This window comes from Platalea leucorodia (genome assembly GCF_965183815.1).
Source record: "Platalea leucorodia genome assembly, chromosome: 24".
Classification (NCBI taxonomy): domain Eukaryota; kingdom Metazoa; phylum Chordata; class Aves; order Pelecaniformes; family Threskiornithidae; genus Platalea; species Platalea leucorodia.
The window spans coordinates 1,490,639-1,509,538 of record NC_138846.1 but is presented as its reverse complement, the minus strand read 5'-3'; the positions used below and the strand labels follow the sequence as shown (position 1 = coordinate 1,509,538).

At 48.3% G+C, this 18,900-nt stretch overlaps 1 protein-coding gene across 1 annotated transcript; it reads right to left on the bottom strand.

Annotated features, from left to right (window-relative positions):
- Positions 1-6,508: 6,508 nt before the first annotated feature.
- LOC309600410 (uncharacterized protein) lies at positions 6,509-8,983 on the bottom strand (the record flags this gene model as incomplete). Its single annotated transcript, XM_082332748.1, has 3 exons — positions 6,509-7,136; positions 7,542-8,011; positions 8,237-8,983. The coding sequence occupies 3 exons, from the start codon at positions 8,981-8,983 to the stop codon at positions 6,509-6,511; spliced, it is 1,845 nt and encodes a 614-aa protein (XP_082188874.1).
- Between the last annotated feature and the right edge of the window lie 9,917 nt (positions 8,984-18,900).

The window sequence follows — 18,900 nt, the reverse complement described above, 5'->3', positions numbered from 1 at the left end:
CCTTCTGAGGTGCTGGTGAAGCTAAAGGCAAAGGTAAAGAGAGAAATACAAAATCAGGACACTTGTCCTTTCTTCTTGAGCCACAATTCACAACCTGAGCTCTTGAAGCATATATAGCAGTTAGCTGTTGGACTGAGAAAAGGACTGTTGGGAAAAAATGCATGTGTGAATCATTTCTGGATTCAGACATACGCACCTAACGCTGCCAGATTATTCCTTCCTTTCTTGGGAGCCTGCAAGCATCACTGTTAGGAAGACTAGAGTCATAAACCCTGAATTTTATAGAATTACCCACAGTTAAACTTTGTAGAAGCCATCATAACATGAAAATCATTCATTTTGGTTTTTTCTTAATTAAATCAGCAGACATTCCAGGCCCTATAGTTTGCTTATCACTTCTTCAGATCCTCACGCACACCACAGAGCACGTCCCCCTTTGTGTAGACAGTTGAGCTGCTGATGCCCGAGGATAAAGCCCAAAGACCACGAATTCAGACACTATCCTAAATCCTCCGGCTGTATATCATGGTACATCATTGGACTTGTATCAAAATGAATGGGCTCATCCTTTCATAAAGGAATGGTTGGCTCAGAGGCTGCAGCTCCTCGTTCCAATTCATTTCCTCATCTTGCCTTCTCCCAGATGTCTCCTGCAGCTTTGCCCTCAGGTATTCTGCAGCTTCCTTCCTCCAGATAATGCTTCTTCCCACCCATCTCTTTTGAAGTTCCAAGACTTACTCTGCAGCATCCGCTAATTTATTTAATTTCCAGACTTAATGAGGTATGAAAAAGTAATGAAGATAGAATACGAAGGAGGATGACAGTCAGTCACAGTTTCTGAAGAGGTGACAGGGCATTTGCAAGCTGCTTAAGGAACAGCAAACTCTAAATAAGAGTTGAACATCCTCCCCCCCATTCCAGGACAAATCCTGGAACAGCAACATCAGAAGCAAAGCTCTCCTGTGATCAGTAATATATTCTCTTGATCAGAACAACCAAGTAACACAGCCATCACATTATTCCCTGATAAATCCAAGAAAGACTTACCAGTTCACCAATGCAGGTGAGTGAGCGAGAAGTCAAATGAACTGGTGTGAGCATCAAAACGCAAACCTTTTTATATGGCTTGCATGGCGTCATCTCCGGAAACAAGGGAGCCCAGGGGTATGGACACCTGACCACTAACTACTTGAAGAGGCTCCACCTATACATGCTTTACATATTTGTTTACATCCTAATTTTTTCCAGGAAAAACATATGATCCTGAGCAAATTCTGCTTCCACTTAATATCCAAGTCATTCCAACGGGAATGACGCAGTAATGAAAAAAAATCGGGTACCAGATTAATTGCTTTTCAAAAAAGATTTAATATGCTTGGATATGTTCATCTCCTTATTTCCTTAAATGTCCGAATGATACCTTAGGGTTTTTTCAATGCAGTAAGAATGGATAGCTGTTATTAGGGAAGATGGACAATGGACCTGATTTACTATGAGAAATATCATGTCCTAATTCTCATGGTAAGAAACAGCTAATCCTACAGTGGGCCATCAGCGCTTCCACAACCTGTTGAGGTATCTGTTTCTCTAATACCTTTTTAACCATTAGATGCAGCCAACCCATTCCTCTCCACCTTCTATTAACAACATTCATGCTTGGCAGTGCCAATGGGGGCACAACTCCAGTTAACTTGAGGACCTCTTCAAGCCATTCAGGGCAAAGTAAAGGGGCACTCATTTTAAAGGCATTTTTCACCGCCAGAGCAGTGTAAAGGGCTTCAGTTTAAGTGGGATTTAGTCCCAGGACTCTATATTAACATATTAAAGCCTTTTGCTGATGACAATATCTCACTCAGCTCCACAGCACAGAAAATCTTTATTTCTCTGAGATAGTCCAATCACACAGGTGGAATGTGATCATCAGACTACATTTAGGTGACCAAATTCCCCAATGAGATCACTTACTTACACAAATGCTAAGTGAAAAAAAAAAAACAAACCAAAACCAAAACCCGTTCAGCATGAGCAGTGCATCCTGTTGACGCTGGAAAACAGGAGTCCCACTGGAGAATTGCAGGCGTTGGCGCTGGTTCCTTTCTAGTGTTTACATGGGGAAACTGGAATTCCTGTCCTAAGCCTATGTGAGCTGATGGATTTGCACTGCACTTATCCTCCCAGCAGCACCTCATGGTTCATTCAGTCTTTCCACTCCTCTTCCTTTGCTGCACAGACTCGGGGCATCATGTGCGGCCTCTCCCTCCGAGACTCATATGCTACACTGGCGGCTTTTAGAGATGATAGGAAGAAACAAGGACTTGTACAGTGCTGTTTGTTTGTGTTAGACATCTGCTTTGGGGTGAGGAGAAACACCCACAACTGCATCAAATAGACCCTGCAGATTATAAAATGAGCAGAGAGCAAGTAGCTCAGATTTAGGTGTCTAATATTTTGACAGATTAATTTCTCCCCATCTTCTCCTCCTAGAGCTAACCCCTATGGGTAATGCTGAGCAAGCAGTTGTCCTCCAGTACTTTTAGGTCCCCTCGCAGCAGCAGCCTCCAACACTTATCTTGCTGAGGAGTTTCTCATAGTCTGGTTTGTACAGTTCTTCATGCTTTCCTAGGGCTCCAGGCTCACCTCTAAAACCAATGCTAAGGACCGGTCCTACGTCTCCCTTTCTATAGTGGGTTATTGTATATCCTATTGTTATATTTGATTAGCAAGAGATTGTAATGACTTCTGAGAGAAATAGACATTTTAGGAGATATAAATTGATGTGCATTTGTAATATGTGGGAACATCAGAGGGCTGGATTATTAGTCTTAATTGACGCTTATTTGTGGATCTCTATTATATTTATGAGCAATTTGGTCATTTGACTAGTCACATTAACTTCAGTGAGTCAGGACCCCACAGCAACATCCCTTCGTGGCCATCCTCCTATGGCGAAAGAGCTGAAAAGAAGTGATTTTCCAAATTTGACACTTCTGGGATCTATTTAATTAAATGGCACATGTTGAGGTCTCTTGCAGAACCAGAGGCTGGTGTGATGGGTAGCGCTTTGATGAAAAGAGCACGACAGAGTGCAAATCTGAACCCGGAGAGGTTCCTGGAGCCCAGGAGGAGACAGACTCCCCTACCCAGAAGTTTTTCTGGTGCTGCAGAAGAGGAGCCCCTTGAGCACTGTATTCTGGTGCTCAGGAGTACATTTCTGAAAAATTCAGTAAAAGATAACATGATCAACACTTTTGGCTCCCAATAATCCAAGAGAGACTGTATTTCGTCACCAAGAGCTACCAAAGATGGAGGCACATCAAGACTGGAGCCATTTTCCTACAGCTATAAAAAATTTGCCTGCAGCCAGGAAACACCACATGGTCACGGAGACATGATTGTTAACATAAGTACGAAACTTCAGGATGTGCAGATGTCATGATTTTTGACGGAAACATCTCAAACCGAAATTTTTCCCTGTGCAACCGTTTGGATATGCACCATTGTGGGCTGTTCAACTGGATTTTCGCTAGAAAAAAAACCTGTTTCATAAACTGCTGAACGCTTTGCTCTAAAAACATGACACCTCTGGATTTCTTTGCATCCCTTGGTTTACCTAAAAGACTCCTAAGTAAGCTCTCTTCCTCTGTGGCATCCAGCACTGGTTGGCATCAGGGATTTCATTTTGCTATGTGCAGCATCCCATGGAGTATGCTACCCACATTTCGGTGAGCAAAGCATTTTCATAGAAATCAAGGATTCTCCCCATATTCTCAGCGTGGCAAGGCCTTCCCAGCCCACTCTCCTGTACTTTGTTGCAATTAAATCTTGAAGTCTGGGGCTTCATTACACCTGACTTTCCCCTCTCATTCCCTACCACAACGAGCCGGGGAAGGTGCGAGGGTGTGATCCAGCACCGAGGGCAGCTTCCAGGTGGGGCTGGACTCCAGGCTGCCGGTCTATCGCTCCAGCTTTGGAAATCATCGCATAGTTGAGATGCCAGGAAGCTAAGTATAGAATGCAATGAGCCTCACATGAAAACAAGTGGCTTGTCTAGTCCATGCCCTAGGGACTGTTTGATCAAGTAATTAGATCATTACTTCTGGGGCTGAGAGGAACCCAAATACGGCACTATCCGCCTCTTTTCCTGTTTACTCAGGAAGGTGAGTGCTCTGTGAAGAATGATAAGTGAGCATCTGAATGCAATTAAATCTGAAAAAGAGGAACTGGCTGTGGTTATGGGGAAAAAACCTCATCTGTTTTATCTTTTGCCTTCTGACTATTGCCGATATTTGCTTTGATTTCCCAATGTTTTAGAATGGGAAACTAGCTTTCCTTAGGGTTTTTACATTACTGAATAAAACTGTGTCCTGATCGCTGAGAAATACTTTCTTGAGCTCAGAGCACATTGCCTGACAGAGCAAGAACTGTGGGCCTACTACATTTGTTTATGCTGAACAGCAGTTTTCTCCCAAACTGTTATAACAGTTTCCCAGATGTAGTATAAACATTCAGGTGTTCAGGGAGGCATGGTGTCTGTTTCTCTACCTACGGCAAAATCTTGTGACGTTCACCTGGAAACGAAGTGTCTGCTCTCTGCTAATGGTCTCAGCCTTTTAAAATCTAAGTTCCTCTGTTCATATGAAGGATTAAAAATAATGTTGAATCATGCCATCAGAAGGATGCTACAGAGAAAGTTTAAGGGAAAATCTTATCTGCATGCCATTTTTTCCACCTGCAGTTTCTTCTTTCCCGGAAGATTGTTCCATTTGATTTGGGAGCAGGAACGAAGGAAATCGTTGCTTGCACAGAACCTTTTAATGAGGTTTAAAGGAGTTTTGGAGTCAAATCAGCCTTCCACAGAGTGGTGATAGGAAGCCTCAACTGGCTTGGTATTTCTATTGTGTAACATTTGTGCTTAGGTAATGCCTGGAGCACTTGCCACAGTCCAGACACCCACTGCGGCGAGTGTTGTACAACCAGTGGGGAGAGCCAGGGTCTGCCACAACCTGTTGAGAGAGGAAGAGGGAAACAGAAGAGCTGCGAGGGTGGAACGATTTGTGCGAGGCCAGATCTCCCCAGCCCACGTGCATTGCCACGTCTATCAGGTATGATTTATCAGTCCCACTACTGGTCGGACTCCTCTACTAGAAAAAGTGAGACAGTGATAATTGCAGGTTAGTCACCAGCCACGTGCCCTGGGGCATCTTTAAAGAAGGAGCCAGTGGGTGCTCGCAGACAGAGCTGCACCCACGTCTGCTGCTTTAGCAGCTGGGCTGGCTTCCCCCGCAGTCTGCCTCCCCATCTCTCCTCCCTTCAGCAGCTGCTGCTACGCCCGATCCGACTCTGCACCATCTCTGCCCTGGAAACCTGCAGAGCACTACCCTTGGCCTGTGCAACAGGGCGACTTTGAGTCCTGTGGATGTCACTCACTCCCGGGCGAGCAATTTGCAAACAGATTTGGTGCTAAGGCGGAAGCACTGGGATCCTGTTAGCAGATATTCATGGAGGGTTACCAAAATTGTCCAAGACACCTTGCTGATACTAACAACATTTCTGCAGAATTCAGTGGTGAGTGACTCTGTGCCGATCTCCCTAACAACCGATGAGGCTTGCCCAATTGCCACCAGAGACAAGGACACAGAAGTCAATTGCAAAAGGCTGAGATAGGACCTCTTACACGCGGGTGACCAAGTCACGAGGCACAGTTTCCCAGACCTGCTCATCTTCCCCTTGTTAGTGGCTTATTTACCCATTGCTCGTAATGGAACATTGCATTTCTGCCTGCGGGATGCAGATACAGCTGGCCCTGAGCTCCTCCAGCTTTGGAGAAGCATTTCAGCAAATGGTTGGGTTTTCAAAGTCTTTTCAAAACCACGGGAGTGCAGTGCTTCCTCGTGACATACAGCGTCCCCTCTCCCAGCAACGCTCTGGGACGTCCCAGCTGAGTCCCAGGTCTCTGGCTATTGCCTTGGACCTTCCCATGCATTCTAGCAGGAGCTGCTGCTCTACAGAAATCAGGCTTTTAGGAAGAAATTAAAAGGAGAAAAGGTGAGTCTGGGGGAAAGCAAAAGTGAAGGAAACACTTGCAGACAGCTGATGCCAAGATCATTATTTTTTATTGCTTCATACAAGTAAAGGAGAAGACGGTAAGAAAAAACAAATGAGGAAATTCCTCCATCCACATCAGTGCAAAGAAGAATTACAGAATCTCTCTCCCAGGCAATATTCCTGGGGGCACAAAATCAGTTAGTGACACGTTACAAGGAAAGGCATTGTGCTTGAGGTAAGTATAGCAGAAATGATGCAGAATGTAAGGAAAACCACTTCAGGACTGACTCTTCCTAGGACAGGAAGGGCACTAGGAAAGCAAAGACGTCAGGAAGACGTTGGCACATTCAGGGAGCTGCAAACCATTTTGATTTCTTAGCCTTTGGAGACTCCACAGCGCAACGGCACTGCAGAATGGGGTCCCCTTGCGGCTCCCATCACAGGACTCCCCACGTGCAACCCCTCAAGGAGCCATGCGTTTACGACAGCAGACATCGGCACATGTTATGCAGTAGTGCCGGCCACAGGCACAGGTGCATACACCCATGCACGGGGGGGTGGCTTGTGTAACGCAGGCGGTGGGACAGGAATCCACGCACTTCGTAACAGCCTGAACACCCCCGCAGCAGGGATCCACACACGGGGTGGTGCATTCACTTGCACCCCCGCAGCAGGGATCCACACACGTGGTGGTGCACTTGGTCACTTCCTTGCAGCAGGGATCCACACACGTGGTGCTGCATTCACTTACACCCCCGCAGCAGGGATCCACACACGTGGTGGTGCACTTGGTCACTTCCTTGCAGCACGGATCCACACACGTGGTGGTGCATTCACTCACACCTCCACAGCAGGGATCCACGCAGGTGGTGGTGCATTTGGTCACTTCCTTGCAGCAGGGATCCACGCAAGTGGTGGTGCATTCACTCACGCCTCCACAACAAGGATCCACGCAGGTGGTGGTGCACTTGGTCACTTCCTTGCAGCACGGATCCGCACACGTGGTGGTGCATTCACTCACTCCTCCACAGCAGGGATCCACACATGTGGTGGTGCACTTGGTCACCTCTCTACAGCACGGATCCACGCATCTGGTGGTGCACTTGGTCACTTGCCCACAGCATGGCTCCACACACTTCGTGGTGCATCTGGTCACTCCTCCACAGCACGGAGCCACACACCTGGTGGCACACTTTGTCACTCTTCTACAGCAGGGATCCACACACCTGGTGGTGCACTTGGTCACTTCTCTACAGCATGGATCTACGCATCTGGTGCTGCACTTGGTCACTCTGCCACAGCATGGATCCACACATTGAGAGGTACATCTGGTCACAGCTCCACAGCATGGATCCACACACCTAGTGGTGCATCTGGTGACACCTCCACAGCATGGATCTATGCACCTGGTTGTGCATTTTGTCACTTCCCCACAGCATGGATCCACACACTTGGAGGTACATCTGGTCACAGCTCCACAGCATGGATCCACACACTTAGTGGTGTACTTGGTAACCTGTCTACAGCATGGATCCACACACCTGGTGGTGCACTTGGTCACCTCTCTACAGCAGGGATCCACACACCTGGTGGTGCACTTGGTCACTCTGTCACAGCAGGGATCCACACACTTAGTGGTGCACTTGGTCACCTCTCTACAGCAGGGATCCACACACCTGGTGGTGCACTTGGTCACTCTGTCACAGCAGGGATCCACACACTTAGTGGTGCACTTGGTCACCTCTCTACAGCAGGGATCCACACACCTGGTGGTGCACTTGGTCACTTCCTTGCAGCAGGGATCCACACATGTGGTGGTGCATTCACTTACACCTCCACAGCAGGGATCCACACACGTGGTGCTGCACTTGGTCGCCTCTCTACAGCAGGGATCCACACACCTGGTGGTGCACTTGGTCACTCTGTCACAGCAGGGATCCACATACTTAGTGGTGCACTTGGTCACCTCCTTGCAGCAGGGATCCACACATGTGGTGGTGCACTTGGTCACTTCCTTGCAGCAGGGATCCACGCAGGTGGTAGTGCATTTGGTCACTTCCTTGCAGCAGGGATCCACACACTTGGTGGTGCATTTGGTCACTTCCTTGTAGCAGGGATCCACACACTTGGTGGTGCACTTGGTCACTCTGTCGCAGCATGGATCTTCGCATCTGGTGGTGCACTTGGTCACCTCTCTACAGCAGGGATCCACACATGTGGTGGTGCACTTGGTCACTTCCTTGCAACAGGGATCCACGCATGTGGTGGTGCACTTGGTCACTTCCTTGCAACAGGGATCCACACACGTGGTGGTGCACTTGGTCACCTCTCTACAGCAGGGATCCACACACGTGGTGGTGCACTTGGTCACTTCCTTGCAGCAGGGATCCACGCAGGTGGTGGTGCACTTGGTCACTTCCTTGCAACAGGGATCCACGCATGTGGTGGTGCATTTGGTCACTTCCTTGCAGCAGGGATCCACACACTTGGTGGTGCACTTGGTCACTCTTTCGCAGCATGGATCTTCGCATCTGGTGGTGCACTTGGTCACCTCTCTACAGCAGGGATCCACACACGTGGTGGTGCACTTGGTCACTTCCTTGCAACAGGGATCCACACACGTGGTGGTGCACTTGGTCACCTCTCTACAGCAGGGATCCACACACGTGGTGGTGCACTTGGTCACTTCCTTGCAGCAGGGATCCACGCATGTCGTGGTGCACTTGGTCACTTCCTTGCAGCAGGGATCCACGCATGTGTTGGTGCACTTGGTCACTTCCTCACAGCACGAACCTTCGCATCTAGTGGTGCACTCGGTCACTTTGCAGCAGCACGGATCCACGCGTCTTGTGCACTTGGCCACTTCCGCACAGCACAGAGGCACACATGTGATGCCTCCAGGGCAGCATGGATCCACACACCTGCTCGTCTGTGTCATACCAGTATTACCCAGGTTCACGTAAATGGTGCTGCCCTGAGGAATCCCAGCACAGCAGCAGGGATCCACACATGGAGGCAAGCACTGGATGTTACAGACAGCACCACAGGGATCCACACATTCTTTCACTGGAAATCTCCTCACCAAGATGGTGGGAGGTGGAAGGCAGATCTGTCTCAGTTGGCAATCGTTTTGGCAATTCATCCTTGAGGGAGGGGTAATGTCTGAAAGCAGGAAAGGAATATACTTTGTGGAAAACAGAGACATTCAGCTTTCACAAGGCTATTTTAAATACTGAGTTAAACTATACTTGTTCCAGGGGAATACTGAACAATATACTGGGAAAACAGCCTGAAATCCATAGCAGGGCACTAACTCCACATGAAAGCATTTTAGACAAGTTGGTAGCTGATGGCTGCGTGTACATTTCAGATGACTTTTTCTCAAAACGCGAAAGAAAAGCGGTGTTATTTGGACTCAGCTAGATTATATTGCAGGGTCTGAAGTCATGACAGCCCCCACCTGCCCACAGCTCCCCTTGGTTTGGGATTAACTCTTTGACATTACTTTCCTATTTCCACCCACACAGGTCTTCAGCTAGAGGACATGAGCGGAGGCTTCATGCTGGAAAATTTCCTCAAGGAAAGGATCTGATGCTCACAGTGCAGCTCCTTTCTCACCTCTCCCACAGAAGTCCTCCTAGCTCTTCTCATCCAGACTTCCTTCCAGGCATTGCTTACCCTTGCAGCCTGAAAGTCTCCACTTCTTATCTTCCCTACCACTTTTTTCCTTTGAAGTCCTAGCCTTGCCTTTTGATCTCTCTCAAACCTAATAATTTCCTGGTTAAAACAGGGCAGCAATGTCACTGGGGAAAGAGAGAGGTTAGTCCACTCTCAACTACCCTGACACACATCTTGAGGGAGAAAGCACAGCAATTGCAAAACATACAGCACGTAAAGACTGGTAGAAGGTGGAATGAATGTCTACCCTTAGCTCGGCTGCTTGATAAGTACCACACACAAATCTCGCTAAGCAGAAGCACGCATAACTCTTCTAACTTGCTTCTGCAGATAATATTTAAAAATTAAATAACCCCAGCCACTACATTACTTCCCAGTAAGCCAAGAGAGACTTACCCAATTCAGCACCAGCAACTAGCAAACGAAACCAAAATGGTTTGAGAAACACTAGAATATGAATCCTTTTATATGATTTCAGTGTCCATGTCTCCGGAAGTGAGACACCTCAGGGGTATGGAAATAAAATTTTTAATACTCCAGACCTGCTCCACCTCCAATCCTCAAATTACTTGCTTACATTATAATTTTTAATGAAACCTAGCCACTGAGGTGGTACATGCAACACTATGACTGCTGTCTGCAAGCTTGAATTCCTGATCCACCTGTTTCCTATGGGGGATGGGGAACAAAGAACTGATGATACAGCCTGGAAACAATCCCCCTCAGGATTAAACTTTGTTTTGATACAAATTAATTTGGTACCTTTTCTTGGACCTTCCCCTGAGACAGCCACACAGACCAGGATTACAGATGGGAGAGGACTCTGCAAGCAGCTTTGTTCTGCTCTACGTGCAAGTTTCCTTGCTCTTACTAGCGCACAATATCCCTCCTACTGAGAATGTTATTCCCAATAATCTGGTCAGAATTCCCCTTGTCGCAACTTGCAGTCGTTGCCTCTCACCCTGCCTCTGGGCACCTCTGAGAAGAGCCTCTCCATTAATACCTTTTAGATAGCTGAAAGGGGCCCCAGGATCTCCCTTAAGTCTTTTCCTTTCCAGGGTGAGCAGGTCCTTCAGCCTCTCCCCATCCATCATCTCCTCAAGGCCCCTACACCATCTTGGTGGTCTCCGCTGGACTCACTCCAGTTTGTTGGAGACTGTCTTGCACTGTGGGCCCCAAACTGGACGCAGCCTCCAGACGTAGTCTCACTCGTGCCAGACAGAGGGGAGCACCCACCCCCTGTAACTGCTGCTGTACGCTGGAGAGTGCAGCCCAGTACATGGGAGCACCCAAGTTTTCTGCGCAGCTTCATGACATCTCTGCTCCTCAGCTAAGTGCAGTATGCTGGCATAACCAACATTTGTTATCATTTTGGCAGTTAGGCAGCCAGGGAAGGCTTCACACTGCATTAAGGTCTTCAGTGTCACTTAGGCTCCTTCCAGGACTTCTCCTGTGGCAGCCCATCTCTATACAGTGATGCTCCAGGGTGATGAACCATCTCTGTTTGGTGCTCTGACCACAGTGGCCATGGTAGTGGCCCTTTTTGGTTTGCTGCACACATTTCTATCGTATAGCAGGCTAAACCGAGATTGAACTACACCGTTCACGAAAGGCAGCGAACTGTGCATGACTGCCGCAGCACGGAGTCGCTGCTTCCCGCCTGCCACAACTGTGGTCAAGTAAAGATGTTCTTGTCTGAAAATCCCTCGTTATAAGAGAGAAGGGAGAGCCAACAAGTGCACTGCCTGCAAGAGATCAAAGCCTCTGAAACTTCCTTCTCTGCTCACTCCGAACCAGCCGTAAGTTACTTGGTGACACAAGCATCGAACTAGTATTACTTGCATGCAGAGACTAGGGCGTATATCATCCAGAGACAAAGGTGTATTCTTGTGTCTGCATACTACGCTCCCTTCAAATACGCATCTCCATGTGCTGTCCAGTGGAGAGGCTTTTGGTTGTTTAAGGCAAAATAAATAAATGTGGGATGCGTGACCACTTGGGTTGCCAGTTCGCTGCTGACCACAGGGATTTGAATTAACCCTAAGTATAATTCAGCTGAGTTTGGTAAACCAGTGGGCTGAAGGGAAAAAGGTGGTGGTCACTCCTCTGTCACCCGTCTGCTCTTCAGGGGTGTACCTGCATGAGGATAAAGGGATGGAGTAGGGTTATGTTATTTGAATCAGAGCTTTGGGAGAAAATGCAAAACATCACGAGACTAGTGATGATATAAGAGTTTCCAGAAGCACGTCAGGACACTACCACCAGCAGCACCACTTCCGAACAGGACAGAAAGAGGTCAGATGTGGCTAAAAATAAAAGAATCCCCCAGATCCCACAGCCCATCCTGTCTCTAATGGCCCGCATGATGTGTTGGGCTGGAGGATGTTTTACTGTCACAGAAAAACTGACCCATGACTGGCCAACTATTTGAGAGCAAGCTGAGAGTCCATTCATTTCCCAAATTCTTCTCTGACGTCAGCCCCACTCAAAGGACATGTGACTTTGGAGGACATCTTTGCTCACTCGAGGTTATGCTACAGCCACGGAAATAGACAGTTTCCATTAAAAACAATTAGTCAAATATTCATTACAGGGCAGAGGCGGAGCAGGTCTGGGTTAGCAAAGGGTAGCTTGTCTGTGTCCCTGAGGCGCCTCATCTCTGGAGGCCAGGCTCTTGAATATACAAGGCAGATCCCAGGTTAAAGTTGCCGTGTCTGCTCGCCGTCTTTATTTGCTGATACTGAGCTGGGTAAGTATCTTTGGGATTGTACAGATCTAAGCCTATTGCTGGTGTTCATTTTCTACTATGTGCTGAAATAGATTACTGCTACCAGCTGCATAAGGGAAATTGTTTATTGGCTCTCAAACCTCCTTGGGGATAAGGGTTTGAAAGAATAACAATCTTCTTTCACGCTTACTTTGCTCTAACTCCCATGGATGCTCTGCAAAATGCTTCCTGTTGTCTCAGCGCTGCATTTAGAGGGATAAAACACCGTCTTGCTCACTGAGCACCTGCACGGCACGCAGGAGCCGAAACTGCTGTTCATGTAGTTATCATCTCAGTGGTGAAGTGACTGCAGGACCGCATACGGCAGCGGCCAAGGTCCCAGGTAAGAGTGCCTAGCCTCATGGTAAACCTGAACAACTACATCTTTCTTTTACCTGTCTAGCCCAGTGCTGCTTTTAGCCATGGTAAAGGTAGGACTGCGATAGCTGCACCTCTTGCAGCTGCTGTGAGATGGGTATTCTGCAAGGGAGTTTCAGGACAAGGAGAAAATGTCTGGAAAAGAGAGAGGATTAACTTGAAGTTTATAAACCTGCTGAAAACGTTAATCAAATCCACTGCTATCTGTGCAAGAAAATGCCGCTAGGGTGAAATTATTTGGCTGAAAACATATTTTAATAAGAAAAGCTTGGGAGTTTATACAGAAAACCAGAATGACCAAACTTCTTTTCATAAGGAGTGGTTGCAGAATTTGGGGGAAAAAAAACCAACAAAACAACAACAAAAAAAAACCAACCCAGCAAATTTTCTCTCTGTTCCTTATTCCATGATCAAATGGTGGCACAAACAGCAAACATGTTGCTGAAGAATTCACCAGCCAAGAAAATGAAATGTCTGATGCTTTGGGTTCATAGACACCAAATTGTTCTTTTTCTTTCAGGCTTGCCTGCAGTGCAGAAAGATGTCTTCCCAGTGCAAGCTGCCCTGCCTGCCCCCTTCTGCCTGCCCAGGGGAGGCCGCACACACCGACACTTGCCCATTGCATTGTGCCGTGGTGGACCTGGATGCCTGCCCTGTGCAGGACATGCACCCCTGTCCTGAGCAGGCTTTCCAGGTGGACCCCTGCCCATGTCAGGGTGCAGCCACCTGCCTGGATGCCTGCCCTCAGCTTGGGCCCACCTGCCCACCTCCTCCTGTCCCCACACCCGGGGACGCCTGCTGCCCTGAGCACGCAGCTGCCTGGGACTCCTGCACACCTCCATGTGTGGGTGCCTGCATGTGCCCAGCAGCGATTCCCTGTGACCTGCCTCAAAGCAAGGGAGGAGCCAACTTCCCATTCCAGCCCACAGCCTCACCAGTGGAGCCCTGCACCCCTGAGACAGCTGGGACGTGCGTGGAAACCTTCCCCCTCCAGCATGCAATCTCGCCAGTGGATCCCTGCATCCCTGAGACAGCTGGGATCTGCGTGGAAACCTTCCCCGTGCAGCACCCAACCTCAGCAATGGATCCCTGCACCCTCGAGACAGCTGGGACGTGTGTGAAGACCTTCCCCCTCCAGCCAGCAATCCCATCGGTGGAGCCTCGCACCCCCGAGACAGTTGAGACCTGCATGGAAAACATCCCCTTGCAGCACCCAATCTCAGCTGCGGAGCCCTGCACCCTCGAGGTGCTTGAGACGTGCACGGAGGAGCCCTGCTGTGCTCAGGGTATGATCATTGGTGATCCCTGCCCCGATCAGTGCTCAGTTACATGTGTGGATGCCTACGCATCCCAAAGTGTGATTTGTACGGAGCCATGCGCGTCCCAGAGCACCACAGAACCCCCAGGGACATGCACACCCCAGAGCACCGTGGAGCTGGGCACACCCCAGGGCACTGCAGGACCCGCAGACACCAGCTCTGCCAAGGGCACGGCCAAGGGTGCCGGTGCCCGCCCGTCCCCGCGAGCACCTTTCCGCCTGAACACCTGCACCGCCACCATCGTGGAGCGGTGCCTTTCCAGGTGTCAAAACTGGCTGCGAGGCAAGAAATAAGAGTGGTATCAGTGGGCACACGGTAAAGAAGAGGTTTCCGTGCATAAATGAGACCTCCTCTGGTGAGTCTCTTTTTTTCCTCATGTGTAACAACAAGGGAGAAAATTGCTTCATGTTCAATAAAAAATACTTTTCAATCATCTGTTAATTATCGCTCTTATTTTTATTGCCTAATGTTAACTGCAATAATAAGGCCAAAAGTGCAATGCAAGTATTAATTGCACTCACAGAGACCCGTTTCATCATCTTCAACCTTTTTACTTCCCACATACCAATAACTACTGTCATAGTCTGTCTTAAATTCAGTTATGATTTTGCCTTTGGGTTTTCTATCCTCTTTTTTAATGGTCTTGTAAATTGCAATTATTATGAGAATATTGAGAAAAGTAGCTCAAAGGCATCATTTTAACATAGCTTGAGAAAGATCTTTTAAGGAGATATAAAATGACAGATGGCATTTAGGGTGAAGAAAGAGCAAACGCTGAATAGAAAGAAGTTGCAGAAAGCACGAGGAGAAGAGTAATGCTGAGAAATGAGAGTTTTATTGCACAATGTCCAGGTGAAGACTCGGTAAAACTGTATAATTAAAAGTTTTCGTCACATAACAGCTTTTTATAGAACCGGAGTTATATCTCTAAATATTAGCTGCAACCTGATGCAGTAGATGCATAAAGCTTTTTTAAAGTTATAGAAACACCAGGGGGAGAAGGGTATGGCAATTATTTCTGCAGTTTTCTGCCTTGTAAGTGATATACCATCTGACATTTCTTGCCCAGCAGCCCTGTCAGACTCCGTGCTAGCATCTAGGGCTCCTGGTGGCACTTGGTCACAAGCTGCTCTTTGCTGATACAGCAGTTGGCTGCCGCTGCAAGAAGAGCCCAATCCAGCTCCAGGCAGCCCGGAAAAATGACGAGAACCAGCCTAGGCGTCCCTAAACAGCTGCTCAATAAGAGCCATTTTTATTGGATTATGGCACTTTGTTTGCTGGGTCTTTAACATCCTCTGTTAGAAAGGATTTTTCTGCTCTATACACACATCAAATGAAATATCTCTACGTGTTAGCGCGCTCTGTTTATTTGCAAAGAGATGAAACAAGCCCTTACAGTGTAGCAATAATCACAGTTTATTGGATTGAGGGAATAAATCTTGATGAATCTGAAAACTTTGTCAGCTGTTTCCGTTTCTTTCCCAGTAAATAAATCAACAGATATCATTCTCAAGACACTAGGCCAGATTACCGTGCCTGAAACTACATATATCACGCTTTATGTTGTAATAAGACTCTTCTGTGAGTTAGATTAGATCTGCAGTATTAGACTTTGGAAACACCTATAAATCAAACATTAGTGAAGACAGCCTGTAGTAATGTAAAAATGACAACTAAAGATGAACCAGCGAAGATGATAAGCAGAGGAATACTGTTTACTGTAGTACCAAAAATGCCCATGCAAAGTCAGATAAGCTCAGCACGTTGTCACAAGATGCTCTTTTGACACCGTATTACTAGGCTGTCCTTTACAAATTGTCGTGCTCTCCCACATAATCTCAGTTACAAAAATAACTTCTCATTACACGCTTCCATTGCCCTGGCTGACGCTTCCCCTTGCAACTGCAAGATTTATGCGAACACACTGTGTTCCATCCCAGCACATTTGATGGTCAAACACCCATCTCCTGATGCTCAAAGTTTGTTGGCATCATCCTGGCTGCTTCTGAGTGCTTACCAACAACTATAAAACAAACCCTGGAGACCAAGCCATTTCCTCCAGCATAGCAGCCACTCAGCAGGCGAGGAAGTGAGTTTCCTTTCCTCAAGTGTCATTAAGCTGGAGGTGTTCAAGACCAAGATGAAGGCTTCTTTAGCTCTTTAAAGGACTCCACAGTCCACCCAGGGCCATCAGTATGTCATGTTTTATGTGAAAACTAAACCTAGAAAAACTTGTCCTTTTTGTTGGGTGCATCGACGGTAATTTCAGCGAGCATTTCTTCAAGCAATCTGGGCCAGAGATGGTCTTCATGGCTGGGCTGCAGTGCCCTGATCCCAGTCTTGGCCCTGCAGTGCTGGTGGTAAAGCAGCAAAGCAAGAAGAGGACCAGATCCAGCTAGAGCCTTTCACTCGTCCGTGTCATTTGGGGATGTACTGTGTTTGCATCTCAAAACTCATGAACAGCCTGTTCATTGCCTTCTCCCAGCTCTTCATTCCTTTGATGGTTCTCATGTTCCCCTCGCCATGATCTCCTCCTCTCACTCATCTGTCATTATTCCTGCCTCGTGACACATCATCATCAGGGTGGAGTGTAATTGGTACAGCTGGAAAAGAGGCATCAGGTGTGATTGTGGCATTCCTAACATATCCCCTAGTAATTTATCCCTTTCCTACAGAAAGGACAAAATGCCATCCAACCCAGGTCTAGCCAAGCTTTGTTTGCAAACAAAAGTCGAGGACCTCATTTCTCAGGCACAGCCGACAAGGCTGAGAGCTTGCCTACAGACATCTCAGCTGGTACTGAGATGAAGGACCATAAGCAGTACCCCAGGGCTGGTACTGCTTATTTCATGGAGCCGGGTGAGTCATTTTAGGAAGCCGACCCTTCAGAGCAGGTCAACTGCTGCACGTTTGCGCCTGTGAGCAGTTCCAGTCCACATTCTCCTGGCCTGAGACAGCAGCTCCAGAGGGTCTTCCAGGCACAGAGAGGAGACTGACAGGTCCAGTTAAAACTAGCATCTCCCACCCTTTGCTAAAAGCAGAGAGGTCAGCAACCCTTAGCACATCCAAGTAACTCTTCAAAACACACACGAGCTGCACTAAGTGAAGCACTTAACAAAAATAACGGGTTCAGCCATTGCCACATTGGCTCTGAATTCCCTATTTCTTCATCCCATTTTTTCCCCTCTGGTTTTCAGGCTCCCATCCAGCATCTTGCTGGGTTCAGGACCAGGTGAGTTTTGCCCGGGGGCTGCGACTAGCTCCGTTTCGAGCAGGGCACTGCTCTAAACTTCAGCACAAACGTGCACCCAGGCAAGAAGTTTCTGAGAATGGCTGGGAGCCTGCCAGAGCCCAGCACACCTTCCCCTGTGCTCACCTTCCCAGTGTAAACAAACAGAAATGTTGCTCTTAAAGAAGGCAGGCCACAGGCAGAACTGGTAGAGCCTGGTTTCCACTGTCTCTCCTCTGTCCAACAGCCTGATGAAGGGAGAACTAAGTAGTCCTTTCTACTACAACAGCATTAACCAAGTCTCTACTCATTTTCATGAAACTAGTCGAGATTTAGCATTTGTTTGAACCATGCCACTGTGTCAAATTGGCTTGCAAAGAATAGGTTAGGATATTAAAATCGGGAGCGTAGAAGCTTTACTTCTTGGGAAAGCCAGGCTAAAGAAAGATGAACCCCTATGAAAAAAAGAGAGCAGGTGATTTCCCTGTCTGTACATCTCTGGAAAAAAGGAGAGAAGCGGGCAGGGCGGGCAGGAGTTGCATTCCTGCAAGCAGCACAGGTAGCACAGTGCAGGACAAGGTGCATCAGCTTGCTTACTGCCCGGCTTCCCCCTCTGCTGCCACCCCACAAGCTTTGTGCAAGCAGCTTCCAGACCTGCACTGTTCACCTCGTTGAGTGCTGCCACACCGCTGCCAGATACACATCCCTGCCAGGCAAGCTCTGTCTTGCCCCAGAGCACCCGCTCTGGTCCTCAGCTGCCAGCCCGACACAACACCTTGCTCCTCCCCAGTGGCACCTTGCCCAGCCAGATCCACCGCGCTGCCAGCCTGGCTTTGGTGCGGTTTCTATCAGGTCGTGTTTCCCAACACGTCCTCTCTGCCCCCTTCCACCCCCTGCTCTGGACGAGGCTCCCGTTGTTGCGGCACAGCCACCCCTGAGCAATTCTTAGTTTTTTTCCTCTCCACCTGCCTTCAATGCTCCTGTGGTCACTCCTTGGTGGCCAGAGCTGCTTTTCAGGACAGCAGAAAGCAGGTTCCCACCCCAACCAGAGAAGACACTAAACCTCAGACTTTAAACCATTGCCCAAAATTGCAGCTTCCTCTGAAAACGTGCTAGCAAAAGGAATGGAAATTCTCCCGCTGATGTGCTGGGCAGTGAGGAAGCTAACGGGCAAAGGCACTGAAATTGTCCCCACTACCAAGGGGAGCAGCCAAAATGAGTGCAGCCCGTGACTCACTTCCACCACAACCACAGGAGGTGACTCCGACAAACCCTCAGCTTTCGAGTGGAGCAAGCCAGCAGAGAGCACAACTGAGCCGGCTGCCCTGTCCCATCCCAGCCCATCTCCTCTGCTGACAGCCCCGGGATGAGGCAGCGAGCTCCACGGGCACACGGGTGGCAGGAGCAAACTGCCACTGCCTCCATCCCCAGCCGAGGTCCCCACGTATGGCAGGAGCAATGGCCCTGAGCTCAGAATGATACAG